At 36.5% G+C, this 20,253-nt stretch overlaps 1 protein-coding gene across 2 annotated transcripts; it reads right to left on the bottom strand.

Moving 5' to 3' along the window:
• Positions 9,636-19,748, bottom strand: LOC109724621 (protein NSP-INTERACTING KINASE 1-like). Of its 2 annotated transcripts, none has more exons than XM_020253501.1 (11): positions 19,212-19,748; positions 18,854-18,986; positions 18,635-18,706; positions 18,337-18,480; positions 18,056-18,127; positions 17,890-17,949; positions 17,181-17,275; positions 16,012-16,161; positions 15,533-15,874; positions 10,932-11,311; positions 9,636-10,360 (listed from the first exon to the last, which is right to left on the bottom strand). In XM_020253501.1, exons 1-11 carry the CDS (start codon positions 19,312-19,314, stop codon positions 10,037-10,039), a joined length of 1,875 nt encoding a protein of 624 aa, XP_020109090.1. In that variant the 5' UTR covers positions 19,315-19,748; the 3' UTR covers positions 9,636-10,036. The 2 variants fall into 2 exon arrangements, with proteins under 2 accessions (XP_020109090.1, XP_020109091.1); XM_020253502.1 differs by having other exon boundaries at positions 18,854-19,027; positions 19,212-19,747.

A 20,253-nucleotide genomic window follows, 5' to 3' on the forward strand; every position in this document is an offset into this window, starting at 1 on the left:
AAAATCGAAGGAGGCGAAAGTATTGGCAACATGAGATATGGCGCTTCTCTCAAAAGAGACCGCTATCCGAGATGGAGTGCTTCTACTATCATGAGAGCAACTATCAAAAACTTCAGAATGATCTAAAGGGGATGAAGTGGCAAAAGGAAAAAACTGTCATGGACCAAGATGAGGAGACATCAGCATATATCTGAGTGAATATGAGAGAGACAGAGGGAGACGAGGAGCATTTTCATCAGATGGCAAAAAATACGGCTCGAATCTGTAAAATTGAAAAAGATGGCCCACATTTGCAAAAGCTCAAAACTAGTAAATTTTTTATTCAAATTGGCCGAAAATTATTAGTGTGCCCAGATATTTAAAAAAATTGGTTGCCTGTAACACATCATATTTAGTCGGAATACAAAATTGGAATAATGGTGAGTGGGCAAAATATTTATCAAAATCGATACTTTTAAAGTTATAATGTATAAGCACCATTCTACTAAGCCCTAAAAATGTATCATCGCCACAAAAGAAAAGAATACAAGCATTTTATTATAACAATTTAAACAAAAAGAAATAATCATATAATCAATATTTACTTTACCAAATTTTACTCTCATACACTGTTAAATAACTATAAAAAAAAAAAAAAAAAAAAAAAAAAAAAAAAAAAAAAAAAAAAAAAAAAAAAAAAAAAAAAAAAAAAAAAAAAAAAAAAAAAAAAAAAAAAAAAAAAAAAAAAAAAAAAAAAAAAAAAAAAAAAAAAAAAAAAAAAAAAAAAAAAAAAAAAAAAAAAAAAAAAAAAAAAAAAAAAAAAAAAAAAAAAAAAAAAAAAAAAAAAAAAAAAAAAAAAAAAAAAAAAAAAAAAAAAAAAAAAAAAAAAAAAAAAAAAAAAAAAAAAAAAAAAAAAAAAAAAAAAAAAAAAAAAAAAAAAAAAAAAAAAAAAAAAAAAAAAAAAAAAAAAAAAAAAAAAAAAAAAAAAAAAAAAAAAAAAAAAAAAAAAAAAAAAAAAAAAAAAAAAAAAAAAAAAAAAAAAAAAAAAAAAAAAAAAAAAAAAAAAAAAAAAAAAAAAAACTAAAACATAAAAACTTCATATCACTGTAACAGAAAGACTTGAATACCAAATCAAGGAAGAAAATTACTAAGTAAAATATTAATAAAATTTCTTCAAATGAAAGAAAATTAAATTTAAGAAAATTAAGAGGAACAATAATTCACGACCTATACATCTACTTATTCAAGAAAGGAAAATCCTATTAACACCAAAAAATTATTAAGAATATAAAATTTTTAATACAACGGAATTATAATCAAAATGCGTCATCTATTAACTAGTTGATCATAATCTAAATCAGTGAGAAATTGCTAAAATAATTCACCCTAATTAAAAATAATAATTTACTCAAAATGCTACAAAATATTGGGAAAAAAAAGTGAAGTAATTAGTTCCAATGAAGCAACGAGCTCAAATTAAACAAAAAAAAAATTACAATTTTACTCACGACTTCCTGGGGAGGCGGCTATCGTAAGCGGCGTACACGCGGATGGGGCTAAGGATTGCAGCCAAAAATAGGAGAGAAGGATGCATGGATGGGGTCTAATCAAAGAGGAGAACCCGCAGATGAGGGATGAGGACTACAGCGGAAAATTGAGGCAGAGACCACGCGGATGGCTGTAGAACACGAGTTCGCCAAAGAATCAGCGACGGATGAAAGAAGAGTAAGAGAAAATAAAGATGGAAAAAAAGAGGAGGTAGCAGAGGGAAAGTCTAGAGGAAAAGAAGGAAAGAGAAGAAAAAAAAAGCGGTGGGGGGTGGGGGGCGAAGTTATTAACTATTTTTTAATAAAAAAAATGGCAATTGCTTTTATATTCCTGAAAAGTTTTTGACTTTCTGATTTACCCCTCTTAAAAGGCTAATATTGAAAATACCCTTTTCACGTTCCAACCTATTTCAAATATACCCCTAGAGTTAAATTTTATTAATAAACTGTTAGCAATAGTTGTTATCTCTATAAAATTACTATTTTACCCTTTCAAATATACCCTTCTGCCATCACCGATTTTTCTTATTTGCCTTTATATTAGGGACACCAAAAGCATTTTGATTTTTTGTCTTTTCAAATTTGCCCTTAAGTTAAGGGCAAAAGAGGCATGTTTATTTTTTTTTAACTCTAGTAGATACTCACGTTTAATCCAAGTTAACTTAATGAGTAGTATCCGCAAATGTATTTTTGAATAACGGAGGAAAATATGAGGGGTATATTGGAAAGCAAAAAAAAAAAATTGGGGTAAATAAGATATTTTCTAAGTTTTGAGGGGTATATAGGTAATTATCTATAACGACCGGACCCGCTAGCCGGTTGTTGCAGTTCGGATCCGAGCATTCAGATCTGGGGCGTGACATTATCCCTTTAAAAAAAATTACATTACTCTCATATGTTGGATTTTGAAGTTGTAGGATGTACACCCCAAACAGAAGTATACCTATAGCACTACTCTTCTCGTAAAGGTCTTCCAATCTTCATTTTAGAAACCCCGGATACTAGAACATTGCACTGCTTTTTTTTTTACTTATTGTGTTTAATTTTTTAAATTTTTTGCATTAGATGAATTTCTCGTTTTTAAAGAAAAATACATATAATTATAATTATTCTCTTGTACTTTTGAATTTAAAATGTATAATTTTTGTGTATATTTAAAGAGGGGCAATTTAGTCACCTTTATAATAAAAAAAGATTAAATGTGCGAAACTCAGAAAAGCAGGCTAGATATGCAAACCACAAAACGAGTGGACTTTTTATGCAAAAAAGATCTTTAGGTAAAAATATATACGGAACTCACATGAAGTATAACATTTGAAAGTTTTAATTTAGGCTATTTGAGGGTTCATTTACTCTAGAATTTGAATGCATAGCTCCCTTAAGTGGCAATATAGTCACATTAACCACTTGAGGTACCCTAATAAAATCCGTTAAAATCAGCTGTGCTCTGGAATTTTGAAGCGAACAAAATTATCAGACGGTCCAAAACAAATGAACTAACTATAAGGACTGAGATTTTTGCAGTGTAGCTAAACTCTCAGTTGACGATGTTTTTGTGTGTAATTTAATTACAAAAGTACTCGTCAAGTTTCGGGCGAAAACGAGTTAAAACGGAAATTCTACGCGATTTCCAAGTTTCACTTAAAGTGAATAGTAACTCGATTTTCCGGAAAAGCCGCGGTGAGAAGTTGGCTTCTGGCTCGTACCGGACTCTGTTCATAGCAGTCCAATAGCTCGTTTCGACCGGGTCAGTTGTTCTGGAACCAATGGCGCTGACGGATTTTGAGTTTGACGCACGGATTTCGAGAAAATCCAAAAATACATGTTTTATATGTATTTTTGTGTGTTTCTTTCGATTGGAACGAAAGGTTGGATTTTGTCGTGAATCCGTGGTCGATCGAGACGAAACGAAATTGCAGCTTTGTTGTCTCTGTCGTGCTAATCGTACTGGTGTGATCCGTTCGCGAATCTGACGAACGGATCTGCGGAGATCGCGCGTTGATCGAGGAGAGGTCGGTAGTGGCAAAACGGTATTTTCGCAATAGTCGCGATATTTTATGTACCGTTTCGCGAGGGATCGCACGTGGAGGGGCGTTCATGCGTTTTAGTCGTACCGTGTGGGACTCGGATTGTAATTCTGATGTTTGGGGGACCTTTTTGCATGTTGCACCTTACTTACATAGGCTTTTTAGGGTTTTTACCTAGCCAACGTAACCCTAGCCTTGCCCTAGCTCCCTAGCCGCCTCCCCCACGTTCCCCTGCTCTCCCCGCGCGCGCCCTGGCCACCTGAGCTCGCCGCCGGCCGCCGGAGCTGGCTGCTCCATCCATTCTCCATCTTCTTCCCTCTGTTTCTCTCTCCCTCTCTCCTCTCGGGTTGAGTGTAGGCCCGGGCTGCGCCTCCTGCAGACCCTCCCCCTGGATTTCCCCGTGCCCGGGCGCCCCTTCCCGCCGGTCGCCGCCGCCCCGACGCGCCGCCGTCGCCGCCTCGGCCAGCCGCGGCCGCCCAGCCCGAGCCCAGGCTGTTGTTGTTTGCGGTCTCTTTCCCGCGCCGCCGCCGCTTGGGTCCGCACCCGAGGAGTCCCTCCGACCTCCTGCCACCCTCCTCCGCCGTCCCCGACCTTCTCCGGCCACCGCCGTGGCCGGAGAAACCCGCCGAGCCCGAGCTTCTCTCTTGCGGGCTCGAGTTGCTCCGCCGACGCCACCGCCGCTTCTCGTCGCCAACCGAGGTAAGCACGGTGTTCCTAACCTCCCCCGCACCCGCCCCTGGCCCCCGCGCGCGCCGCCGTGCCGCCGGAAGCCGGCCGGAGCAAGGTTGCTCCGGCCAAGCCCGAAATAGGACTTTGTTTGGGGTGTTTGTTGTTCTGGGCTTTTCGAGCCTCCCCGACCTCTACGAAAGGGAGCACGATGATCCTGGCAAGTTGCTGATCATCGTGCTCACCTTGGTTTCTGTCGGGAAGGCCCCGTTTCGCTGTTTTGGCGATGTCCCTCCGTTTCAGCCTTTTTGGCTACTGTTTCGGGTTTGTGCTTGTTTTTCCAGCGATTCGAGGCTGTTCCGATGCCTCCGGAGGTGAGCACGGTGACCGCTGGTCAGTGCTGATCACAGTGCTCACCTCACTTTGGATCAACAGTGTCCGGTCAGCCTGTTTGGCGCGATCTTCCCCTACTGCGCGCTGTTCGCAGAACTTCGGGTTGCTCCCGCGCTTCCCACAGTGACCTGTTGCGCTCCAGACCGTGAGCACGGCCTCCGGCATGTCGAGAACTATCTGTACGTGTCTCAACAAAATTTAGAAGTCCTCGGTTTATGAGAACGAGTTATAGAAGTCGCCAGATTTACATAAAATGATGGATTTTATGTAAACATAGGGACTTTTATGCATTTGTACACCTTGTGCCTACTGTGGACAGTGTGTATGAGTGTGTTTGACCTCTGGACTGATTGCCCATGATCCATTAGCTTTTGCGGAAATCGAAGAGTCGATTTTGGTGCGTTTTTCGGCGAAATTCGCCGAAAGAACGCGGTTTCGGTTCGGATTTCTTCCGACGTGGTTTGGTTGTCTTGTGTGTGGTCGCTGAGCCTTGTTGGCTAGTCACCATCATCATTTTGTGGGTTCGGTGATGATGGGTGAGCGACGGTGGGTTCCGGTGTCGAAATAGACACTTTCGGGAACTCGGATTCGTACAATTATCCGGCGATAATTGTGTAGTGGTGTTATCTTGTGTTTGCTGCCAAAACATCCAAATTGGAGTGTTTTGGGGCAGCAGGCGACTCGTGACACGAGTCGGTGAGTTTCGGGACACTTAGTGGGTCCCGACGGCGTCCCGGTATGGTTTTTGGATTTGGTGAGTTACAAGTAATTGGTATTGAGGAAACCGATCTTACATGATATATTATTTGTGGGTTGTAGCTCTGTGATTATTAGTTGTGAGGTTAATCTAAGACCCGGTGGACCCTCTATAGTCTCTGTCGACATTCTTTTGCAGTCATGGGTACAGACGCTACATCCTTAAGGTTAGGTACTTCGACCGACATCGGCTACAGTGGGGACGCTTGGTGATGGTTCTTACCCTTACTTTCTGTATGTACATATCGCATCTAGGTTATATTGAGCTTGCACTTGTTTATTCGTTATACTCTACTCGTTGTTTGCTGGCTTTAGTTCCTGAGTAGGCGTAGAGTAGTTCTATCTAATGCGTATCTGTTTTGACCTAGTTGGTTGGTTGTTGCATTCCGTATTGTGTTGATCTAGTTGTTGAGTCCTGTGCATTCCGTATCTGTTACCTAGTTGGTCTGTTGTTGCATTCTAGTATCGGTTGATTAGTGGTGGATATTGTTGTGCATTCCGTATCTTGTTGACATGCTGGTTGGTCGTTTGTACTTCATTCGGAACCTTGTTAGTCATTGGACTCTGTGGCCTTGGTCCCAGCAACAGCATGGACTGGGCTTGGGGCATGTGTTTCGATCTGGTTGATCGTGGTTTGGCGTGCACGACCTTATTTCTGGCTTCGAGCTAGGCACGACTTAGCGGGTTTCGTATTGAGAACGATCAGATGATTAGTCACAGCACTGTGGTATTCTAGAACCTCAGGTTGTTTGGCCACAACAAAGAGGTGTACGTATCCGAGCTGGTCGTCGGTGACGCTATGAAAGAGCTCTTAGTGTTGTGTCTGTGACAGGCAACGCTTGGAGTCTGCGGAACCAATATAGCAACATTCAGAGTGGGTTAATTTGGACTGTATCGTACTGGTTGACTGCATATAACTATAGTAGCAGTGGTTGCTTGGTAGTATCTTCAGTTCTTTCGTCTTGTCTTGCTATATAGCTTTGTTACAGTGCTATACATTTCATTGGGCATGTACAGTAGCGGTAGTTGTACTTTCTTTCATTATATATATCTCTTCCATTTTATTATTGACTACGTATTTTATACTGACTAGTATCTGTTGTTTAGTCTCTTTCTGATGCGGTGAGTATCCCGCTTCATCGGCTTGCGGACGGTACCACTGGAGAGGGACTGTTTATGCTTCTCCTCCCCCACATTTTTCAGAGTTATTGCAGGACGCATGAGGTTTGGACGAGACGTGAGTACGTTCGTAGGCGGTTCGGCATAGAGTTCCGACCCAGTTATGATTCTCAGTTTTATTCCTTTACTTTCTGTTGTTATACTTAGTGTAGTTATTATGTTCAGATTAGCATGATCATATGATGTTTGAAGGTTGTGAGCTGATGTTAAATTTGTGGATTTGTGGAATTGTGGATTTGGTTTAGAGATCTTCAGTTTTGGGATGTTTGTATACTTTGGTGGTTCTCGGATTCTGTTTATTTATGATTTACGCATCGTGTGTTTATCCCCTCGAGGTAGTGAAGTTGTCCAAAATAGAATTTCCGTTCGTCTGAAACAGTTTCAAAAAGATTTTGAATGATATGTTCATGTTGGAAATTGAATTAGATATTTAAAAACAAAAGCTTCCGTGTGGGAGCACTTGTAAATAGAGATGATTGTTGTACGAAATACTACTTGTGCATTGCATCAATCCAAGCGCTAAGAGATGTGTTGTAGAGGCGATGCATCATCTCTTAAAGGATTGGTTGCTGTATGAAATGTTCATGAATTGTGTTGCTGATTGAATGTAGTTATGGTTGTGAACCCTGTTGCTATCGTTGGTTAGCCGATGCAAATACAAGGAGCTCCTGTCGACTTCGTGAACACATGGAGCTTTGCTATTTGTGTGCGGTCTGATACGGTCACGTGCGGCCCAGGTTGGAGCGGGAAAAAAAAAAAAAAAAAAAAAAAAAAAAAAAAAAAAAAAAAGGTCATATCTTCCGCGACTCTGAGATTTCAAAATGGTAATGGCTTTTAAAATCGGCCCCCGGGCGTGACACTAACATGTCCGACAGTGAAATCAAAATTTTTAAAAAATAGTTGGTCGGATCAAAATTCGTAATCGTTCAGATAAATTTCATACAATTTTGCACCTTCATTTTATTTGCTCCTGATCGAGCTATGAATGATGAGTCTACCAGTCTGTTCAATTTACGGGGCACCGCACTGACCGCCTGCAGTTCAGTTTCCCGGATCCATAAATAAAGAACAGTTACAACTACTCTACTCCATGAGGAGGGAGGACAACTTGGCAGGCTAATCGTCTTCTCATCTCTCTTCTTCAGCCGATAAATCATCATTCCCATAATATATATATAGAGGATATATAACAGCTTCTTTAATAAATCTCCAAAGGTCAATTTGAAATGCCTTTTTTGTCTTTTTCAATTACAGATTAGAGTTGGAGTGAGTGTATGTATTAAAATAAAAAAAATAAAGGGCAAACACCCGTCAATACCAAAAAAAAAAAAGGCCTACTGGCTGAAGCAGGAGACAGAAAATAGAAATGCGAATACGAACCTCGAAAGACAAGATCTAAGACAAACAATGCTTTCAATTTTACCGTATAAAGAATTACGGAACTATGGACTTTTACAAAAAGATTCAAATATTTCGACTTTGGATAGACTTTGAGATTTTCTAAAAATACTATAATCGCGGATCGCTTGGCCAATTGGAGACTCGCAAGCAAAAATGCTTTCTGTTTGGTCTTCCATTGATAACTTTACTCAGCCCGTACCCTTGATTAATTAAATAAAGCTTTAGAGTGTGTTTTCCCAAAAAAAAAAAAAAAAAAAAAAAAAAGAAAAAAGAAAAAAGAAAAAAGAAATGAAAAATCAATTGAGAATGTATAATAAGTATGATGTTTCTTTCAGCAATGCTCTCTAGATAGCACTTACGCAAATACAAAAAGAGCTAATAGATTTTGAGTTTCTCTCTCTCTCTCAATTATTAATCAGGAAAATATCCAGACACTGATTTGATTACCTCCTTGCCTTTCGGATTAATCACAGCCCGCATTAACAAGCCATGAAAATCTGTTTGTACTAGTCTGAACACACAATTAGGGCCTGTTTGGATGCACAGTAAAAAAATCTTCACGGAATTTATAAATTGTGGTTTTGGTCCAAATGAAATAGAGAATCTGTAACTCTAAAAAAATTCCACGAATTCAATTTTTAGACTATTTGGATGCCCATTGTGCAATTTCACGGTATTTCTCTAAATTTTAAAATTAAAAGTTAAAATCTCAAATCTCAAATTTCAAATTTCAAATTTCAAATTTCAATGAAATTTAAAATTTAAAATTTAATATGTGAAATGCAAAATTTTAAATTATAAAATTTAAATTTTTAAAATTAAAAATTTAAATATAAAAATCTAAATTTAATTTTAAAATTTTGAAATTTAAAATTTTAAAATTTTAAAATTAAAAAATAAATTTAAAATTTAAAGTTCAAATTTCAAATTTCAAATTTGAACTATGAGATTTGAGATTTGAAATTTCAAATTTGAAATTTAAAATTTAAAATGTAAAATTTAAAACATAAAAGTGAAAATTTAAAGTTTGAAATTTGAAATTTGACATTTAAAATTTAAAATTTAAAATTTGAAATTTGAAATTTAAAAATTAAAACGTGAAATTTAAAATTTAGAATTTAAATTTTGAAGTTTAAAATTTGATATTTGAAATTTAAAATTTAAAATTTGAATTTTGAAAACTAAAATTTAAAATGAAATTTGAAATTTGAAATTTGAAATTTGAAATTTGAAATTTAAAAATTAAATTTGAAAATAAAAAAATTTAGAATTAAATATTGAAATTATAAATTAAAAAAATTAAAAATTAAAAATTATTATTTTTAAACTAAAATTTAAAATTTGATATTCGAAAAATAAAATTTGAATTTATGAAATTAAAAAATTTAAAATTTAAAATTTGACATTTAAATTTTGAAATTATAAAATTTAATTTTTGATATTTCAAATTTAAAATTCAAATTTTAAATTTGAATTTAAGAATTTGAATATAAATTAAATTGTAAAATTTAAAATTTAAAATTTGAAATCTAAGTTGAAATTTAAAATTTCATGTTGAAATTTAAAAGTTAGAACTTGATGCATCTTTGAATTTTTTTTCTTTGGTTAGAGTCCTCCATCACAGAAAGTTTCCTCTTAAAATCAAAACATGCGACCCGTCCCGTCGCTGAGTTCATAAGATCAGTAGTAGAACGGAAGTTGGGAGATAGGAAAATTAATTAATTGAACAGTGTAGTCACAATGTTTACATGCTAATTATATACTCTCAAACAATTTCGCCAACCTGAGTTTGAGTACTTGACTAATCAATTAGATCAAAAATTCCATCTCGCTGGATAGAGACCCTATTTCTTGCTCATGAATAATAATCGAGCTATTTTTATACAGGACCTTACGACGCTCATCTCACTCGCATGATATAGCTCTCAACGCAGAATTTAACCATTTCCACACTAGCTACCTGAAACTACCATCAAGCACAAAGATCGATCAATACCTATAATTAATAATCGCAGTAATAAATACTGTATAAGGCTCTCTTCTCATGCATGCAGAGCTCAGGTCCTCCTTTCATATAATGAATCAAAATCACCTCGGTCCAGACAGCTCCATTGCTTGAACCAACAATGAGGAATCGTCGGTCAGGTCGGAGTACCGCTCGGAGGAGGACGAGAACTCGGGCATTTTGAACTTGTGCGGCTCGGCTCGTTGGGAGGCTTCCCACTTTTCCGCAAGACCGTCGCCTTCTAGCATGCGGATCACCTCGGACATTTTAGGCCTGTGGCCTGGCAGATATTGGGTGCATAGGAGCGCCACTTGGACCATCTCCTCGAGCTCGATCTGATCATAGATGTGCTTCAGGTCCTTGTCCACTAGCATATCAAGCTTCTTTTCTTGGTGTACTTTTCTTACCTGAACAACAACGGAAAGACATGCCTTATTTACTAATATGCACATGGCCCTAACCAAAGCTTTGGTACCAGTCTCTTCTTTGGGTAGAGCTAATGGAACAACAAGCCCTAGTTCTTTTCATAATAAATAATCCTCCCGATAGCTCCTTGGGGAAGCTCGAAGCAAAAGCTTTTCAAATTCAGGCATCTTAGGGGCCCAAAATGCTCATTTTGACACATCGGTCTAGCGAGAATATTTTCACATGTCGAATGCTTGGATTCTACTTCTAAACTGGAGAAGTTGTTCCAAACGGCCGTCAAAACCATCTTCTTCCAATATGTCAGGAGATTGATATATATATATATATATATATATGCCGTTGGTCAGTTGTTAAGTTAGAGGATAAAAATCTCTCATTTCGAGAGTGATGTTAAACAGAGCAGCAATTGCTATTTACAAAGCAGGTAAATTAAAGTTTACTATAAATTCGGTTATTGTACTCTGTACACATGGCAGAGCTGGCCCTAGAAATTTCTACTCTATTGGCTTTGCTAAACGCAGAGATAAGTCTTAATAGTTATTTAGCGCTTACCCATTCAAGCATGGCTCCTTTCTGGTTAGCTGCCTTCCCGAATTCCACTGCCGTCAAACCAGTAATCAGCTCCAGAAGTAGGATGCCAAATCCAAACACATCAGTTTTTTCCGAGGATTGGCCAGTGGAAAGATACTCGGGAGCAATGTGGCCGACAGTCCCGCGCACAGCAGTGGTGACGTGTGACTCTCTATGGTCAAGAAGCTTGGCAAGGCCAAAGTCCCCCACCACGGCCTCACAATAGTCGTCTAACAATATATTTGCGGCCTTCACATCCCTGTGAATGATCTTGGGATCACATTGCTCATGTAGATATAGTAGGCCCCTTGCAGCCCCCAGGGCTATTCTCTTTCTTGTACCCCAATCCAATGCTGGTTTAGCTGTATTAGCAACAGAAGAATGAAAGAGGCAGTATTCCTATACATCACCTTGCCTTCCATTAAACTATTTTAGTAAAAAAAAAAAAAAAATCACCAACAAAAGAGTACTATTCCACTCTAATACTCAGTTAATGATGAAGGTAGAGTTGCTAAGTTTCTAATTATTTTTTAAGATCATGTCCCCTCCTTAGGTGTGAAACTAGAGAATACAACTAATTTTTCTTTACAGCATGTGTGACCTACGCTATTTTGTGTTGCTTTATTAATTTTACGGCATATCCACTATTTGACCTTTAGTTATAACAAGCCTAAAATTGCTCAACATAAAGAACAAGAGGTTTGTCCATAACAAATCAGTATTATATGAGATTCCATATATATATATAGTATGTCTCTTACGCTTTCGTAAGCACGGAGGCCTCCGTGCTTATAAACTGTTTTCAACGATAGGACTTCCGATTGGACGTTAAGCTCCATTAGACATAATCTATACTATCATTTAGAAATGAAATTTCATAATTTTTCAATATCATTTACTAAAGTGATTAAAGATATGAGAAATGACTATTTCTAACGGCCGATGTGGCACGTTTGTAAGTTCAACGGTCGAGAACAATCCAAATTACATGAAACTTTAATAGGAAATTCTACTTTAATGTCAAAAGCATAATCAATACTTCCGATTTGAAATTTGAGCCTTTCATCACTACTTTTTATGAGATTTTTATTTTCAGCCATTCATTTTAAGGCTACTCTTTCACCAGACAAACAAAGTCAAAAAATTATGAAATTTGATTTCTAAATAGTTCCAACACTGTATATCACGTTTTACAGACCAATCGTCGAATTGGATATCCTATCATCGAAAATAACTTACAAGCACAGAGGCATCAGTACTTTCGAAAATATAATAGCCTAACTGTATATAGCTAGGCTATTGTGCTCTCAAAGTGCAAAGGCCTTCATACTTGTACGTTGTTTTCGATGATGGGATATACGATTCGGCGATCGATTTTGTTAGATATGATCTTTAGTGTTGGAACTATCTAAAAAACCAAATTTCATAATTTATTGACTTCATTTTTTTAGTGAACGAGCAGACTCACAATGAAGGGTTGAAAATAAAAATCTCATAAAAATAATGATAAAAGACTTAAATTTTAAATCGGAAATATTGATATTGCTCTTGATGGTAAGTAGAATTTTATTAAATTTTCACCTAATTTGGATTGTTCTACACCGTTGAACTTACAAACGTGCCACATCGGCCATTAAAATAGTCATTTTTGAGATCCTTTGATCACATGGTATATTATGTTGAAAAATTGTGAAATTTGGTTTCTAAATAGTTCTAATAGCGTAGATCATGTCTAATGGAGTCAATCGTCCAATTGGGTGTCCTATCACCGAAAACAACTTACAAGCACGAAGGACTCCGTGCTTTCAACTTGTTTTCAATGATGGGACATCTGACGCCACATCGCCAGTTAAAATAGTCATTTTTAGACCCTTTGATCCTTTGGCAAATGGTATCAAAACATTATAAAATTTTGTTTGAGACAGTTCTAATAGCATAATTTATGCCTAATGTCAAAAATATTTCCTCATCGATAACAACTTGAAAGCATGGAGGCTCTCGTACTTTCAAAAGCATGGTAGACGTACTCATATATATATATAGAGAGAGAGAGTACGTCTCCCGTGCTTTCGAAAGTACGAAGGCATCCGTGCTTGTAAGTTGTTTTCGATGATAGGACATCCGATTCGACAATCGGCTCCGTTAGGCATAATCTATGCTATTGGAACTATCTAGAAACCAAATTTTATAATTTTTCGACATCATTTACCAAGCAATCACAGGGTCTCAAAATTGACTATTTTAACGGCCAATGTGGCACATTTTTAAGTTCAACGTTGTAGAAATATCCAAATTACATGAAACTTTAATAGAAAATTCTACTTAACATCAAGAGTAAGAACAATACTTCCAATTTGAAATTTGAGTCCTTTATCACTAATTTTTATGAGATTTTTATTTTCGATCGTTCATTTTGAGGCTACTCGTTCACTAGGCAAACAAAGTCAAAAAATTATGAAATTTGGTTTCTAAATAGTTCCAATAGCGTAGATCATGTCTAACGAAACCGATCGCCGAATCGGACGTCCCATCATCGAAAACAACTTACAAGCACAGAGGCCTCCGTACTTTCAAAAGCATAGGAGCCTAGCTCTCTCTCTCTCTCTCTCTCTCTCTCTCTCTATATATATATATATATATAGATATATATACATATATACATATATAAATATACATATATACATATGTATATATACATACATATATAAATATACATATATATACATATATATATATACATGTATATATATATATATAGAGAGATAGAGAGAGAGAGAGAGATATACTCTTATGAGTATTGAGCGCTTCGTACTCATATGTTGTTTCGATGATAGAGCTTCCGCATCGATGATCCATACTGTTAAATATGATCTAGAGTATTTAAAATTTCTAGAAAATAAATTTCGTAATTTTCAAAATTATAAAATAAAGTCCAGCAGGCATAAAATGAGCGGTCAAAATAGAACGACTTCCTAAAAGTAGAGGATCGGACACTTCAATTTAGGATTAGAGCTATTGATCTTTGTCTAGAAAGTGATTTAAAATTTTCTATAAAAAATTCAACCGATTTTGATTCTTTTACACTGTTAAACTAGCAAGTATCCCATACCGACCGTTAAAAATTGTCAATTTGAGATCTTTGATTGTAAGGTAAATAATATCGAAAAATTATAAAATTTGTTTTCTAGAAGTTTCAAATTCTTTAAATAATGCTTAATGGTATGTATCGTCGATTCGGAAACTCTATCATCGAAAACGACTTATGAGTATGAAGGCGATCGTACCCATAAGGGTATAATAGCCGGAGTCCATATATATATATATATATATATATATATATATATCAAGGTTTTAAGTGCCCGTCAACATGGGCCGTATCCACTGTGCCGTACCGTGCCAACAAGATACCGGCACGATACAGACCCCGTGCCGATGGCACAGCTCAAAACCCTCTATTCTTTAAATTAGTAAGTAATTTCCTCAATAAAGTTCAAAAGATGTGATAGAAAGACGTAATAAATAGTTAGAATATTTTGTTGCTAAAGAAAATAAATATTTCATGCTATTATGTGTCGGCACACAAGAATTTTTTTGACCGGCACGCATCGGCACGACTCGGCACGCACCGTGCCGTACCGTGCCGGCAAGTTTCCGACACGACCCAATGCCACGACACTTAAATTCTTGATATATATATATATATATATATCATTGGATTAAAATTATTAACCAATTGGGACCACTCAACCCTAAGGGGACCGCTATCATCCCAACCGTAGAATCTTTGATCCAAGGACTAAAAAATCGGAAGCACCAACTACTTTATGCTTCCGATAGCATAGTAGCTCTACACTATATATATATATATATATATATATATATATATATATATAATTCTAAGAGTCCGGCAGGGATACTATCGATAGCACTAAGGATTTGGTGCTATCGAGTTTTCCACCGTTAGATTTAATCCTCTAATTATTTTTACATGTTAGATTATACTATTCAAGTTCTGATATCAAATTATATATTTACATAATTTTAATACATAAAGAAGTTCAATAATTGTCTTTTAATTTACTCTTATATCCCATTGATTTCATATTCCTAATAGCGTTTGAAATTTAAGATTGCCTCACAGCTTTCACTGAATTCCCCACTTAATTTGTACAGTATACAATCTCAAAATCACCATGCTGTACAGCATACAAAGGGCTTCATAGAAACCTGGTTCAATTAAAGTTAAATTGGACTCTCTAGTTTTAGGTAAAAAGAAGTTTTACTCTCAATGTTTCTACAGTCACGAAAACATCTGATAAATGATGATCATAACTAACCCATTTGAAAGAGTCCTAAGAGATATAAAAGTATAATTAATAGGATGGACAATTTTTTAGAGTTGTCGATAGCTTCAAGCTTTTCACTGGATTTACGTAGTCGCACAATATATTACACTAAGATGACATAAAATCTCTCAAAAAGCAATCTGACTTTGCAAGATACAATCATTTATAATCTAATTTGTATGGTTATTTGTAGGGAAAAAAAGAAACTGAATTGGAAGATAATACCATTAAGCATACCTTTCAATCGGGATGCAACACTTCCGTTCGACATGTAGGGATAAACGAGAAGCCTCTCCGTTGTAGTCATGCAAAACCCACAAAGCCTTAAGAGATTTCTATGAACCGCCAAACTTATCATCTCTACTTCTGTCTGGAACTGAATCTCTCCGCCTGCCGCATTCCCATCTTTGAGCCTCTTAACAGCTATGAGTGTTCCATCCGGTAACTGACCTTTGTACACATTTCCGAAGCCTCCTTTGCCAAGTATGTTCTTGCTGCTAAAATTATTCGTCGCAATCTGAAGCTCTCTAAAGGAAAACCTCTTCAAATTCCCCATAGAAACTTCCTCCTTGTGTTGGTCTGCAAAATGTATAAACAGAGTGTCTGAATTAGACAGAATGCTGCTGTAAAATTTCACATTTGTCTTTGGAATGAAATGGTAATAATTTTTTTTTTTTCTTTTCCTTCTTTTCATTTTTTTGAATATTTTTACTCACCATTTAGGTCCAAGAATATCTGCTGGTTATATCTTTGCCTCCACCATATAAATATGCCAAAACCAAGACTAACTAAGCAGATGCTTCCTACGCTGGAACCAAGGGCAACAATTACTTTGTGACTTTTAGTTTTTCCAGTGGCTGGAGAACCTTTGAAGGCAAAAGAGGAATGGGCAGAAGAAAAAAAAGAAAAGAATAAACATTAGGAGCTAAACAAGGCTTAATTGTGCAAGCGAGCAGTAAAAGGAGTTGATATAGATTTGAACTGAGCATTCTTATTGTGGCAAGAGTATTAAAAAACAATGTTACCAAAAAAAATATTGCAGACTATCAGAAGTAAACTACCGATGACATATCAGTAGGACAAAATAAAGGCTACATAACAAAAAGGCCCCTCGCACATTAGCCCGCCTATGCCTCAACAACCCCCATGCTGCCATGGGTTGCATCTCAAGCTCAACCCTATTTTTTGCTGCTATCGCAAATGAAACTGACAACGTTGGTTTGGCTGCTAATTTCAGATACAAAACAACACGGAAATGAGTTGGCAGGTAATGTTTATTCTATAATGAGTAAGAGTGACAGAAATTGAATAAAACTGTCCAATTATCCGCCAATTTCGATGGCTCTTATAAATTTTGAGATATCTTTTATCTAGTTTTACGTCTATTATTTAAGCTGCAACTTCCCAAAATGCTCAAATTTGCAACTGGCGTGATATGCCAACTCGTCACGGTTAAGATTTGCACCCAAATTTCACAGTCACTCTTCGAGGCCTATTTGAGACAGCAGTAGAATCTAGTACTCAATTGATGTTGTTTTCTATGTGGGGGGCAACTGAAGAACAATGGCTGAAGTGCAGGGGAAATTTTTTCTAATTTAATCCAAATATAATTTATTACTTATTGTGATTAACTAGGGTTTCTGGGAAATCACAACAAGCAGTTTCTTAAGTAGTTTTAAGATATGCTAACAACTAACCGCTTGCTAATCCTCTTTCTGCGGCTCAAAGTTTAGGAAGACGAAAAGCATGTACATGCTGCCAAACTTCTCGAGCCCTTTGCGAAATCATGAATGCAATAGGAAACCTCACAAAGATGAATGCAATAGGAAACCTCACAAAGAAAAAAAAATAGTTCAAACAGAAGTTCATAGAGAACGACAAATACTCTGAGAATTATTCGAGTCGAAGGAGAGTGGCATGGGCATCATCTGGTAGCAGTCCTGCTGTCCAGCTGCGCAGATCAAAGGATTCCCCACTATGCTGCACGATGATTGAATTAAACATAAGTTTACGTTTAGGCCCAGTTCCACAAATTTTCAACGGTAATGAGGCGTAATGAGTTACAGACAGGATCATATAAGCTTCGATTCATTTGTTTATTACCTAGCGAAGAATGTTCAATTATTTTCTAAACGCACTTAGCAATCACATACCGAGTAGAAAATGAGGCAAGCTCAGATTTTTTGTAAATGGCCATGGCTTCTGACGGTAATATTTAATATAGTCTCACACATCGTCGATTGCCGCTAAAATTTTATCCAGTAAACATTCTTAGCAAGATGATGAGATTCAGAGTAGTAGAGTCCATAAATGATATTAATTAAGCCGAAACATTTTTGCCCGTAATACATATAATGAGCTATATGAATATGAGCAAAATCGAGCAGTTACATTGTTCTGATACGGTATATTATATATACGACTATTCTTTTCTCTCTCTCTCTCTCTTTCTTTTTTTTTTGTTTTTTTACTTTTATTAAGGAAAGATGAGAGGACTTAATAGCAGTAAGATAGAAAAAGGGTACTTAAAATGACTGGAGATATGCTCGGGAAGAGACGAAACATGATGTAGTGGTGGTGTTAGGAAGACTCACTTGAAAGTTCTACCTGGGAACTTTGGCAGAGGGCCACTCAAGTTGTTGTAAGACAGGTCCCTGGAAAGCAGGAATCAAAATTCTTACGTTACGGCACCCGTGTTGATTTTGAAATTGAAAAATTTTGAATACGTTTTAAAATTTACTCGGCGACGACCGCACTCACAGGAAAGCAAGCTCCGGCATGTTGGACAGGGACTGAGGGACCGCCCCAGAAAGGCTGTTGTTGTTGAGTCTCCTGATCACGCCTCACAAAAATTAATCAAATTAATTATTAAAAAAGCAAGCAAAATATTTGTAAACCAATTTTACAGCATCATTATTATATTATATTATATTAGAGAGACGGGATCGAACAATTGTATTGTATTAGTATTATTATTATTATTCTTATTCCTATTCTCTCTCTCTATCTCTGGCTCATAAATCATAATCTATCTAACTTACAGGTATTGAAGATTTCTCAAATTGCCGACTGCGATGGGGATTTCGCCGGAGAAATAGTTGTTAGAGAGATCGAGCTGGTGAAGATTGGATAGCTTTCCTATCTCCGGCGGCACTGGCCCTGATATACTGTTGTTCTGCAGGATCCTGCAGCAAAGAAGAAGACGACAGTACGGATGGATGAATGGATGGATGGATGGATTTGTTGTCGTCCCGCCGTAAAGAAAGAAAGAAGGAATTAAAGAAAGCGGAGAGAGATTGATCACGCACAGCTGATTTGATTTTTGGAAGGAAAACTCACAATTTTTCGAGGTTGGTCAAGTTCCCGACGCTTGGAGACAGAGACCCAGACAAGTTCTTGCTGAGAGTCTCTCTGCAACGCCAATGAAAAACAACTCGGAACCCGGAACCCGGAACTCGGAACGCAATTTATATTATTATTTATATTATTATTTAAAAGTTTATAAGAACATGCGGGAAGAAGAATAATAATAAGAAGAAGAAGAATAATAATACGTACAGACTAATGACCAAGTTCTCGGGAGAGCATGTAACGAGGGGCCAACTACAAGGGTCGACAGAGTCCTTGTCCCAACTATCCAGAACACCACAAGGGTCCTTCAGTGAAGCCTTTATGCTCATTAATGCTTGCACTGGAACAGCAACAATTAATCCATCCATCCATCCTCTCAAACTCAACAACAGCAACAACAACAACAACAACTTTTATTTATATATATATATATATTAAGAGAGAGAGAGAGAGAGAGAGAGAGAGACGGAGAGGAGACGGAAAGAATAAAAACAGGATAAGATAAAATTAACTCATATATAATAATTATTAGAGTCATCAAGGTCTGAAAATATCTGTTACTTACCTTCATAGTTAACACCTTTAGGGGAGAGCACAGCATTGGCAGAGAACCAAACAGAGAAAAATAACATCAAGAAAGAGAAAACCCCCCCATAATATGTCCCCATTGAAACTCACAGGCCCCAAACAACAGAAACCCGCAGAAGAAAAAGAAAAGAAAAAGAAAAAAAAAAAGCACTGCTAGCTTCTGTTTGCTTTTTTGTGCGGGCGGGCCTGGAGCTTGCAAGAGCCTCTTCTTCTTCTTCTTCTTCTTCTTCTTCTTCCTCCTTAATGGACACTGTAGGATCAAATCATTGATGGGTTGGTTTCTCTCTCTCTCTCTCTCTCTCTCTCTCTTTATCTCATCTCTCTTTATCTCTTTATGTGTGTCTTGTGAGAAGGTGAAGATGGCTCTTGTGCTCGGAAGAAGAAGCAGAAGCCAACGGCATTTCAGTTGCTGTTATTGGCATCATGTAAAGGAGAAATGGGGGAGGGGGGAGGGCTGAAGGCAGAGGGAGGAACAACCATGCCTGCCACTTGGGCTCGGCAGAATGGGGAAACTCAAGTTTAAATAAAAAGGAAATAGGGAGAATGTATTAATCAATTAATATAATAAATTAAAGGGCACAAAATATAATAATAATAATAATAATAGAAGAATTAATAATGAAAACACTTCTTAATTAGTGTTATATATATTTATATTTATATATAAAATTAGACTAGAATATTATTAATAGTAATATATTTTTTTTGCTATCAAGTTTTTAACTTTTGGATGAAAAATTATAGTATCAGAATAAGATTAGTCGGTTGGTTAGAAAAAATGAAAAAAGTTAATCCAAAGGCTAAAAAACTGATAGCATCAATAAAATTTTGCTGCTAATAGTAGCTCAGTCCAACTCTCTCTCTCTCTCTCTCTCTATATATATATATATATATATATATATATATATAATAATGGAGAATAATGCTTGAAAAAAAAGAATGAACAGAGAAATTCCCTCCACTTGAATCACTTGGTTGGGAAGCGAAATGCTGAAATCCCATGGCAGGGTTGGAGGATG

Source organism: Ananas comosus, linkage group 19 (assembly GCF_001540865.1).
Source record: "Ananas comosus cultivar F153 linkage group 19, ASM154086v1, whole genome shotgun sequence".
NCBI classification, from domain to species: domain Eukaryota; kingdom Viridiplantae; phylum Streptophyta; class Magnoliopsida; order Poales; family Bromeliaceae; genus Ananas; species Ananas comosus.